The 12179-nt window shown below is 42.0% G+C and overlaps 1 protein-coding gene across 1 annotated transcript in view; it reads left to right on the top strand.

The window, feature by feature from the left end:
- REPS2 (RALBP1 associated Eps domain containing 2) overlaps positions 1-12179 on the top strand; it is a 236098-nt gene that overhangs the window by 197101 nt on the left and 26818 nt on the right. The window contains exons 15-16 of the mRNA XM_068963320.1: positions 10825-10908; positions 11947-12092. Of these exons, the coding sequence (XP_068819421.1) occupies positions 10825-10908; positions 11947-12092 (230 nt within the window). The remainder of the gene's footprint in view (positions 1-10824; positions 10909-11946; positions 12093-12179) is intronic.

Here is a 12179-nt window from a genome sequence, read left to right as displayed (position 1 = left end):
GACAGCTTCAAAGGCTTGCTGTGAGTGGACCTTCCCAACTCTGTTTCTCAACCATGATTAGAAGAAATTGACTAAGGCCTTGCCTTCAAGGTGAGGAAGAGGGAAAGAAGCCTGTCCTGGGAAAATAGGATGAACGAGTTCTTTCTTCCTGTCTCCTGAATACCCTGCTCTGCTCAGCAAGTTCTGTAGGTATCCCTTACTGGTGTGCTGGTAAATGTCTCTGATGAAAGAAAAAGCTACTATTTGTAGCCATTGCCGACATCCGTGTTGTAAATATTTCCACTGTGGCTGATTGTAGGCACAGTGGAAGGGCTGTATGTCATCACTGGCTCATTGGTACCAGCCTGCTCTGGTGTAGACAGCTTTACTTTACCACTGAATCTTTGTGTCAGGATTCTCTGTGCCAGGGGATAGGGTTTTTGTTTTTTTTTGTGGAGTTTGTTTGTTTTTAAATCTAGGGACTGTTCCAGCCCGGTCCCAAAATGTTAGAAACGAGGCCATGTTTTTGACTAGAAATCAATCTTCCTTCTTGTTTGCATTTAACTTGTGCCACTAGGTGGCACTTTAAGGACATTACAGGAAATTGGCTTTACTGGATTTATTTTTTAACTTCTTATTCAAGTATAATATGTATCAGTAGGTACACATTGAGTGTGCATCTCAATGAATTTTCACAAGCTCGACACATGTGTTATTGGCACTTATATCAAGGAGCAGAATATTACTGGCTCCCAGAAAGTCCCTCTAATGCTATTTTTCAGTTCCAATTCTTATCATTGGGGTTCCCACTGTTCTGACTCCTAACAGCATAGATGAGTTTTACTTGTTTGCTGCCTTATATAAGTGGAACCATAAGTGTAGACTCTTGTGTCTGGCCTCTCCTTACATGCTGTTTGTGTGATCCATCCAGATTGTTGTATGCAGTTGTAGATCAATGCTGTGTAGTATTTCATTGTGTGTACAAATATATCACTGCTTTCTACTGTTGATGGATATTTGGGTGGTTTTCAAATTTTGGCAGTTATAAATAATGCTGCTGTGGATGTTCATGTACGAGTTTTTGAGTGGATGTGTGTTTTCATTTCTCTTGGGTCTATCCCTAGGAGTAGAATTTCTGGGTCATGCGGTAAGCATATGTTTGGCTTTAGTGGATGCTGCCAAATGGTTTTATAAAGTGTACTGATTTATACTCCATCAACAGTATTCTCATTTCACTTCTACATCCTCATCAATACTGAGTTTATTTTATGGCTGATTCCTAACTCTTACGTAATTTTTATAGCTACCTCTCTAGCCAGCTATTTCTAATTGAATTTTTTTCTGAAGTCACCTTTCTCTGATGGACCTGGCTCATGCAGCAAGGGCCATGTCAGCCTCAAAGGGGACATTTATCGCAGTCTATGTATGAGCTATCAGCAGTTAGAAAAAGTGTTATTGAAACCCTCCATCATTAATACAGAGCAATGGAAGTGGGAAAGGAATTCAACATTATAAGTGTGGTAAAACATCAAGTGAAGGTAGGCCTTTGAGGTGCACTCTCCTGCTCAAGGTTTTCATCTTTTGGCAAGAGGGGGAGAGTTCCTTATGTTAACTTCTACTTACAGAAGTAGATCCTGTGCCTGGGAAACCATTGATAATTTTCTTCCTGATCAGGATAGCAGCTGCCATTAGTGAATAGCTACTCTGTTCTTGTGCTTAGCACCCTGTTGTCGTTGTTCAGTTGCTCAGTTGTGTCGACTCTTTGTGACCTCATGGACTGCAGTACGCCAGGCCTCCCTGTCCTTCAAAGACAGATGTTTCCTTTAATCTCCACAACGCTAGAAGTTAGGTGGATTATCCCCTTTTGCAGGTGATGAAGCTGTGGCTCAGAGAGGTTAAGCCGGTGTCCAGGTTATGTACCAAGCAGATACCAAGCCTGGATGTGACTCCACAGTCTATGCCCTGTACCTGCTCTGCTCTGTGGTGCCAGTTAACATGGGATGACGATTTTGACTTGTGCACTGGAATATGAAATAGTGTTGGATTCATTACTGGCTCATTGCACACATTGATCAGAGGACCTGCTGTTCGCTGACCTTCAGCTTCAGTACCAGGGAAGTAAGAGTGAAATAAGATGCAGCCTTCTAGCTATCTCTCACAAGTGACTTGGGTCATGGATTTTTGAAATTGTTCCTACAGAGAACTCAGTCCTCTGGATTCTCTCTCTGAGAGTGACTGAAATGATGGAATTTGTTGTGGCCACTGTGCTGCTGGCCGTTGGTTCTGCAACTTCTATGCCTGGGTTTGACCACATGGTTTTCTGGTGTGTCCTTGCCCAGCAGAGATGGGAGTCAGGTTGAATGACACTGAGGATATCAATAAGATGCTAGAGATCCCTGAGAGGCTGTAGCAAGATTGTTTGCTCATCTGTCTAGAAATTAGCCTCAGCCTTTGTGATTCCATCTTGGGATCTGCCTGGATTCTTGGGAGGAATGAAACTTGAGTTTCTTTTTCTAATCTGTCAGTTGCATGAATATTACAACTTTTTAAAAGTCATCAGTTGTTCACATGGTAGCAATTGGTTTTGCAACTAGACTACCTTTTTTTTAAATGAGATTTGAATTTTTTTTTGGTTGCAAATCTGACTTTTAAACAAAAGCCTTATTGCTAAAATGTTTTCCCAACTTCAAATATATATTTATTTGTGAAACCATATTGCATATACCACCTATTCCCTCCATGGTAAATGGAGAAGAAAACAATTAAGAAACCTACTTAGTTTTTACTGGTGCACCTGTGGCCTTTTCCAGACTAGGACCTTGGAGACTTGGGTTTCTCATTTCTTAACTGAAGAGTTTGGGCCATCAGTGGTCCCTAGTTGGTCTGGGAAGGCTACATAAAAATCACCCAGGGAGCTTATTAAAATAGAAGTTGTAATGCTCCAGACCTAGGAGATCCTAATTAGAGAAGTCTGGGATGGCATCTAAAAGTCTGTAATGTATAAAAATTCTCCTGTGCAGCTCTATTTGGGAACCACTGGATTAGAAGGTCTAGAACAGAATGGAGTTGAGAAGAACCTTCTGATATGTTTGAAGATTTAGATAATAGTTATGTGCCTGGAGTGGGTTCCAGATGGGCAAACTAGTGCAGTTATGATGCAGAGGAAGATTGGAGCCAGACACTGAAAGAGCTTTAACCGGCTAAAGGAGTGTGTTGTGTGCCCAGGCTTTAGGGACCCATCGAGGGGCTTTGAAAAAATATGTTTTGATGAGAAGGTGGTTTGCAAGATGAGTTCCTCAATGGTATGCAGGATGGATTGGACCGGGGAAAAACCAAAGGCTGGGAAAAAACCCACTGAAGTTTCTGCAGTGGTCCAGGTGACGGGATGTGATGAGCAACTGGTCTCAGATGGGCACCATGGGGCCTTTGTGAGCTCATCTGCAACTGGAACCTGAGTTATTTTGTTTTAAGCTACTTTGAGAAAAAAAATCCATAATTTATCCATGTTCTGTGAATCTGTTTTAACTACCATAAGGAATGATTTTTATTGTGTTTGTGTCCAGGAGGTTTTAAAGGAACCCAGTAAATAAATTCATGCAGAGAAGTAGTTGGCAGCAGCAATAACAGCTGCTACTGCAGAGAAAGAGGGAGGCAGGAAGGGAGCCCTTTCTTGCCCTGCAGCAATGTCCTCATCCTGCCTCACACTCTTGGCCAGAACGAGAAGGGGATGGATGTATGTTTGGCTTGAATGGTGTTTGCCTTTCAAATCAGGTGTAATGGTTCTCCTTTGTTCCTCTAAAACCCAGTCTGTAGATCAGTGTTTCCCCAAGTGTGTTACACAGGACATAAGTTTTGCTGGGTGGCAATGTGAATTATATGAGAATAAGGAGTTGAAGCCAGATAAGTCTGGGGAACTGCTAGGTTAAACAAAGACAGTGGCTTCCTTTACCTCACAGGACTTCAAAGCATGTGGTATGCTGTGTGTTCTCTGGATTTCTAAGAGGGAGAGAGACTGTGCAGTGTTTCCTGACCTTATGTGTAGGATCTTTTCCCCTCCAGGTCAGGGACTAGCAAACTGTGACCCACACACCAAATCTATCCTGCCACCTGTTCTGTAAATAAAGTTTATTGGGACACAGGCACACCCGTTCCTTGTATTTTCTATACCTGGTTGTGCACTCAGCAGCAGAGTTGCAGGTTGGCAGCAGAGACCTGGAGACCCAGAGACCAAATGACCTGGACAACTGAAAATATTTACTATTGGCTCTTTACAGAAAAAGTTTGCTAATCTTTTCTCTAAGAAATTCGTGGAACTGGTGTTACCTTGGAACCTGGATCGGATGGGTGATTCTAGCACTGCTTTGTGATGAATCTGCTTAGTTTTTTTTCAGCTATTGTGTGGCCATGTTTCTTTGCTGTTACTTTAAACTGTTTCCTCTCACAACCATTTGCCCATTGTCTAAGATGGAAGCCAGGATTCCATGTGTCACTGTTCTTTCCTTTCACTTCCCACACTCCACCAATCTCCAAGGAGGTATCCGGTCTCCAGTCCAAATAGCTCTCAAAGTTGTCTGTCTCCACTCTCACCAGACTGGTTTGAATGACCATTGTCTTTTGTCTTGTTTCCTTTAGCCTTCTAACTGAGTTCCCTCCCCCCATTATGGGTCTCTTCCAATCTGTTTCACTCAGCAGATTCAGAATAATCCTTCTAAAACACCAAATCTTGTCAGATTACTTCCCTACCTAAAATGCCTTGTTGACCTCTGTGACACCCAGGATAAGCTTTAAATCCTCAACATGGATGTACCAACCAAGGTGTAGTCAGGAAAACAGAAACCACTCTAGGTATTTCACACTGGAAGAGATTTCATGCATAGAATTAGGTACTTACAAAAAGAATTAGATGTGCTAGAGGAGTGAAGGTGGGTGAAAGCCAATGCTATCAGGTTTACCACAATTTTTAGGAAGCGTAGCTGTTCTAAGAACTGAAGGAAACAGCTAGAAATGCTCAGGCTGTCTGCAGCACCAGAGTCATGATTTGCAGGGAAATGCCTGAGTCCATGGCAAGATACTCTGACTCCTGAAGCCTATGCTTTTCTGCCCATCGCTGTCAGAGGAGCAGTAATATGGCTTGTTTTTTCTTATTTCTTTGATTTCATGTGAGTGACCCTCAGTGGCAGCAAGGAACTGTGTTGACAGGAGATTGTATAAATGTAGTTTCCAGGCTCTGATCCCCTTCAGTGCTCGGAAGAGCTTAGTCATGGGGAATGGCGCTGAGTGGCTGATAAAACAAGCCAGGACAATCCATAAGACCACGAGTCATCTACTCCACTGTCCTTCTCCAGCTTCAACTTTCCCATTTTTCTCCACTGTTCACACTTGTTCCACTCTACTAGACCCCAAGTCCCAGACATACTGGAATGTTTTTTAAGAGACCTAAAATAATGAACATTTACATCTCAAAGTTTCTGTGAGTTCAAGATTCAGGAGAAACTAATCTGGGTGATTCTGGTGCAGGGTCCCTCATTAGGCCATAGTCAAGATGTCAGCTGTGACAGAAGTCGTCTGGAAGGCTTGACGGGGCCTGAAGGATTCACTTCTAAGATGGCACATTCATATGGCTGTTGGAAAGAGGCCTCACTTCCTTCTTATGTGGGGCTCTCCACAAGGCTGTCTGAGTGCTTCAGGACATGGCAGCTGGCTTCTCCCAGAAAAGTTTATTCAAGAGAGAGCCCAAGGAGAAACATACTAGAATGCTTTAACTCCCCTCTTCCAGGAGCACATTGCCTGGTGTCTCAGGTCAGGTTGCCTAAAAGTAGAGCTCGAGATGAGGATTCTTGGAAAGTAGCACATCAGATGTATAAAATAATTATCTGTCTAATTGAATAAGTGAATGATCCCTTCTTCTGGTGGAGAATCCAAATGCTTAGCCTCCCTGGGCCTATATCCCTTTCTGGGGAGCCAGCTGAGCAGAGCCCATGTTGTCCCATCAAGGCTCCTCAGTAGTTCTCAACATCCTAAGTGGCAGCACATCCAAGTCCATGTGACCTGTCCAAGTTTTTTTTTTTTTTGCAAAAGCAGAATGGAAATATATTTTTCTTTTTTCTTAATATATAAATTTTCTTGAAGTATCGTTGACTTACAGTGTTTCAGATGCACAGCAAGGTGATTCAGTTATACATAGACACATATATTATTTTTGAGATTATATTCCATTATAGGTTATTATAAGATATTGACTATAGTTCCCATTATACAATAAGCCTTTGTTGATTGTTGCATATCTATTATTTTAAATTAGAAATCTAGCATTCTAATCATACTGTCAAACAAGTAGAATCAGAATGTCATAAAATTTTTAGGTGGGCAAAAATTCACGTTTTGTAAAGCTTTTCTACTACACTTGATAAAAGCTTGAGAAAGAATATCAAGAAAAGAAGAGATGGATAAATTGGAAAACATAAACTGAATGAAATGGGAGCAGTGAATATGAAATAGAAAAAGTGAAAAAAACTAGATAAAAGTGAAAGATAATCATATAGTCCAGTTGTTTTTAAACATAGCTGCTGATTTGAAACATATCTGGAGCTTGGAGGAAAAAAGTGATACTTGGGCATTTGTGTTTTTCAAAAAGTTCCAAGATAATTCTGATATACATCTGAATTTTAAAAAGTGATTACAGATTTTTCTATTAAATGGTGGTTTTGCTGATATAGAATTCTATTATTTTTTCTGTTGACCAATCATGGTATAATGGTATTAAGTCAGTAATAGCTACATAATCACAATAGTAAAAGATGTTTATCAGTTTTCACAATTAATAGCCAGGTGAAAAATAAGAGATAATTATAATTACAAGCCATAATGGGAACATGGTTAACCTAAACAATATAAAATAATTACACACAATTTTGGGGGTCAAATGGAGTGATGTTGTAAGTGAAAGTGCATGCATGTACATGTTTTCATCCACCCAGCCAGTCTGTGTCTTTTGGTTGGTGCATTTATATGTAATCCATTTACATATAAGGTAATTATGAATATATGATCCTATTAACATTTTATTTTTAAAAAAATTTAAATTTATTTATTTTAATTGGAGGCTAATTACTTTACGATATTGTATTGGTTTTGCCATACATCACTATGAATCCACCACAGGTGTACACGTATTCCCCATCCTGAACCCCCCTCCCACTTCCCTCCCCGTACCATCCCTCTGGGTCATCCCAGTGCACCAGCCCCAAGCATCCTGTATCTGGGTTTATTTTGTGTAGGTCTTTTCCTTGTCTTGTGTGTCCTGCCTAGAGACGTTCATTTAGCATTTGTTGTAAAGCTGGTTTGATAGTGCTGAATTCTCTTAACTTTTGCTTGTCTGGAAAGCTTTTGATTCCTCCATCAAATCTGAAGGAGAGTCTTGCTGAGTAGTGTTTTCTTGGTTGTAGATTCTTCCCTTTCATCACTTTAAATATATCATGCCATTCCCTTCTGGCTTGCAGAATTTCTGTTGAGCAATCAGCTGATAACCTATGGGAGTTCCCTTGTATGTTATTAATATTTGTCAGTTTTCCCTTGTTGCTTTTAATATTTTATCTTTAATTTTCATCATTTTGATTACTATGTGTCTCAGTGTGTTCCTCCTTGGGTTTATCCTGCCTGGTACTCTCTGTGCTTCCTGGACTTGGTTGACTTTTCCCACGTTAGGAAAGTTTTCAGCTGTTATGTCTTCAAATATTTTCTCAAGTCCTCTCTCTCTTCTCCTTCTGGGACCCCTATTATGTGAATGTTGGTGCATTTAATGTTGTCCCAGAGGTCTCTTAGGCTGTCTTCATTTCTTTGCATCCTTTTTTCCATATTCTGTTCGGGGGCAGTGATTTCTACCATTGTGTCTTCCAGCTCACTTATCTGTTCTTCTGCCTCAGTTATTCTGCTATTGATTCCTTCTAGTGTATTGTCCCATCATTTTTTGTTCTTTAGTTCTTATAGGTCTTGGTTAACATTTCTTGCAGCTTCTCCATTCTGTTTCTTAGATCCTGGATCATCTTTACTATCATTATTCTGAATTCTTTTTTCTGAAAGGTTGCTTATCTCCCCTTCATTTAGTTGTTTTTCTGGGGTTTTATATTACCCCTTCATCTGGGACATAACTCTCTGCTTTTTCATCTTGATTAACTTTCTGTAATGTTGTTTTGGTTTTAGCTGCTGTGGGATTGTGGTTCTTCTTTGCTTTTTCTGTCTGCCCTCTGGTGGATGAACCTAAGAGGCTTCTGTAAGCTTCTTGATGGGAGGGATCAGTGCAGTTCAGTCATTCAGCCTTATCTGACTCTTTGCAACCCCATGGACTGCATCACTCCAGGCTTCCCTGTCCATCACCAACTCCTGGAGCTTACTTAAACTCATGTCCATCAAGTTGGTGATGCCGTCCAACCATCTCATCCTCTGTCATCCCCTTCTCCTTCTGTCTTCAATCTTTCCCATCATCAGGGTCTTTTCCAGTGAGTCAGCTCTTTGCATCAGGTGCCCAGAGTATTGGAGCTTCAGCATCAGTCCTTCCAATGAATATTCAGGACTGATTTCCTTTAGGATTGACTGGTTTAATATCCTTGTAGTTCAAGGGACTCTCAAGAGTCTTCTCCAACACCACAGTACAAAAACATCAATTCTTTGGTTTCTTTATGGTCCAACTCTCACATCCATACATGACTGCTGGAAAAACCATATTTTTGACTAGATGGACCTTTGTTGGCAAAGTAATGTCTCTGCTTTTTAATATGCTGTCTAGGTTGGTCATAGCTTTTCTTCCAAGGAACAAGCATCTTTTAATTTCATGTCTGCACTCACCATCTGAAGTGATTTTGGAGCCCAAGAAAATAAAGTCTGTCACTGTTTCCATTGTTTCCCCATCTGTTTGCCATGAAGTGATGGGATCAGATGCCATGATTTTAGTATTTTGAATGTTGAGTTTTAAGCCAGCCTTTTCACTCTCCTCTTTCACTTTCATCAAGAGACTCTGTTCAGGGCCATTCTAGTTGGCTGCATCTGGCCGTTCACCCAGCTTGCAGCTGCAATGTCACCTCTGCCTGAGTCTTGATCACCCACAAGGCCAGCTGTTCCTATAGGCTCCACATGTCCTTGGTAGAGTCCTTATTCCCCTGAAGCCTATTTGCCCACTCATTTATCTGCCTTTCCACTAGACTTCAAGCTCCTCATTGGCAAGGTCTGGGGCTTATTCATCCTTGAACACTGGTTCTAGTACACGCCCTGCTTGTCATGGCTGTGGGATAAATATTTCTTGAGTGAATAACACTCAGGCCCCAGAGTGCTGGAAGCTATATAGCATAGTGGTCACAGCCCAGTTTTGGGACCTGAAGCCTGGCTTCACACTCTACTATTTGTATGATCTTGGGTGAATTCCTTGCCTTCTAGATCCTCAATTCCCCTCTGCTTCCTAGGGCTGTGATGATGAATGCAATAATCCATGCAAAACATCCAGAGCAACATGTGACACATAGCAAGGTTTTGGTGGTTCATAGTATACATTTATTAATAACAGTAACAGCAATGGTAATAATACAGTTAGCCTTCATCGAAAGGAGAAAGCTATAAGAAAAACTTGGAACTAGAAATCAGGCATGTTGAGTGCCTGCATCATGGGTTTTGAAGAGGCAGGGAGTGGGAGTGCGTTGGGCACCAAGGATCCAGGGCAGGCAGTAGAAGTGTAGGAGCAGATGGCCTTTCTCTGGGAAAGAGTCAACAGTGATGGGAAAATGGAGCAGGAGAACCCCAAACCCCATATCTGAGGGATAAGAGGAGCCATAACAGGAAGAGAGAATGATTCCAAGTAGGACGCTGTGGCTCATCAGATGCTAGGGACAGGAGCTTTACAAATGGAGACAAGAGTGCCGAGCTGGACATTGGTCTCTGAAGACTAGAGGCAGCTGGGATGTGCTGAGGGCAGTTGGCAGGAGAGGTGGAGAGGAGTAGGGTCAGAGGAAGGAAGAAGCAAGCCACCACTAGAGCATGGAGAGGGCCCAGTTAGCGATGAAGTGGGTGTGCTCAGGCCACAGCTTGTGTGCTGCAATGTGTTTCTGTGATGCAAATTAGCTTGTGAGTTTATAGAGGACTAATAACGTGGAGGTCCTATTGGTTCACATGTTAACATTTTGCATCACTGGCTAATAGCTGCTGAAAACCAAGGACTCTAAGCAGCGCCAAATGTAGCAAGCCTGGGAGAGAGGGAGCTGCACAGGGTGTCCCTGCTCCCTGGGCTCTGCCACTGGGCTGTGTGGCCCCACTGTCTTACAGGCCTTTGGGGCCATTCCTCCCCAGTCTTTGTGTTTTTATTCACAGACTCCATATCCCTCAGCAGCCAGAATCCTTCTGTTTTCTCCCTCCATTATGCTTATCCTTCTTCTTTTTTTTTAAAAGGTAAACAGTCATATCTACTAGTGTTTCTTTATCAGAAATTGGATATGAAAAATGTCAGTGCTTTTTATTATAATTATTGTTTTTCTTAGTGCTTGAGTTGAAATTGTAGTTTCTTTCCCCTACTTTTCCACTGTGCCTTGTTATTTTTAGTTTGCACTTTCAGAGCATTAGTTTTTAGCAATACATACATCCAATTATAGAAGACATTCCTCTTACTCCTTTTCCTAAGATTGAACAGTTCTGGGAGGAGAGATGGGAGGGAATAGCAGAGTCTAGAGAAAGTTTTCTCAAGGATTGCCAGACTTGACCATCCTTGGCTGTCTCCTGTTAGTAACTATTTTCCTAAGCTCTCTTTACTACATATTTAGGTGGATATGTTTTTGCTTTTTTTTTCCTTTCTGTGATGTTTTGCTACAGTCTGAACAAGCATCTGAGGCCGAGGTACATCCCCAGTTGAACAGAGCCCCCTCTCAAGCTGCAGAAAGTAGTCCAACAAAGAAGGTAAGGCTAGCATGAAGGCATTACTGTGATGGCCTTGTGACCCCTCCCCTAGGCTGCTTGCCTCTATTAACCCATAGACTGTTTTAAAGTTTTCATGCCCTGACATGAATGTTTATGATCCAGATTTCCTTGAATCTGGGTTCTTTGTGAAGATTAGGGTCCTGATGATTCCTGGGCTCCACCTTGATGTCTCTGACAGTTTGTACTTCCATCTTCAACCTCTAATCTAAATATGATGGCCTTGTTTTTGGCAAGACCAAGAGGAGCAATGGGGAGGGCCTTTAGCAGAGCCCTGCACCCTACTAAACCTCGAGGAGTGCCTAGGGGGCCTGGGTGGTCTCCCCTTTCTAGTCTTTGTGCCACAGTTTACCCTTGCCCACTGTGTCACCAAGTCCCAGTGCATTTGCTCACTCACTCACCATGCTCTCCATTCAGCTTCTCCCCCTCCTCTCTTCTGCCCCATTTTCTCAGGCCCTCCTCCCATCACAGAGCGTGTGCCTATGCTTGGGAGGACAGATGGGGTAGGGCCTCCAAGAAAGCAAGCCAGCGGCCTCCTTCCAGAAGACACAGTGGCTCACCAGCTTGGCTTGATGTAGGAGCTGGGGGTAGGAGAAGGAGGAGTTTGTGATGAAGACCTCTACAAACTTTAAAACTTAGAACTTATTTAGAACATATTCCCCAAAGCCCCAAAGTAAGGCAAGAGAGAATTTTGTCTTTGGTAAGGAAAGGCCTCATGATGTGAGAAGCACACAGCATTTAAAAAAGAAAGGAGAGGAGGTAAAGAGGGCAACTGATTCCTGTGTCCTTCTAGGTAACAAAAAGGTAATGCGCTGCAAACATGGGAAAAAAAGAAGGAAATGCCCCTGGAATCTGATGGTCCCTCCAGGTCTTGCCAAGCCACAAATCAGCCACGTGTCCTTGGATGTGGAGTTTGAATAGAGTACATGACTGACCATGGGGACAGGCCAGAAGGAACATAAGGGCATTGACAAGATGAGTGGCATTTACTTGTTTAACTTTTTTTTTTTTAATCTACAGGAGATAGCATATTCTCAGCCCCCATCAAAGCCCATCCGTAGGAAATTCCGACCTGAAAATCAAGCTACAGAAAATCAAGAGCCTTCTACCACTGTAAGCGGGCCAGCTTCTGTAGCAACTGTGAAACCCCATCCAGCAGTCCAAAAGTAAGTAGAACAGATAAATAAGCACATAGTCAGAACTGTCTTTTTAAAAAATTTTATTTATTTATTAATTTATTTTTATTTTACTTT

Source organism: Capricornis sumatraensis, chromosome X (assembly GCF_032405125.1).
Source record: "Capricornis sumatraensis isolate serow.1 chromosome X, serow.2, whole genome shotgun sequence".
Classification (NCBI taxonomy): Eukaryota; Metazoa; Chordata; class Mammalia; order Artiodactyla; family Bovidae; genus Capricornis; species Capricornis sumatraensis.
Note: the sequence above shows the minus strand (reverse complement) of the source record. Positions and strands in the feature narration are given on the sequence as shown.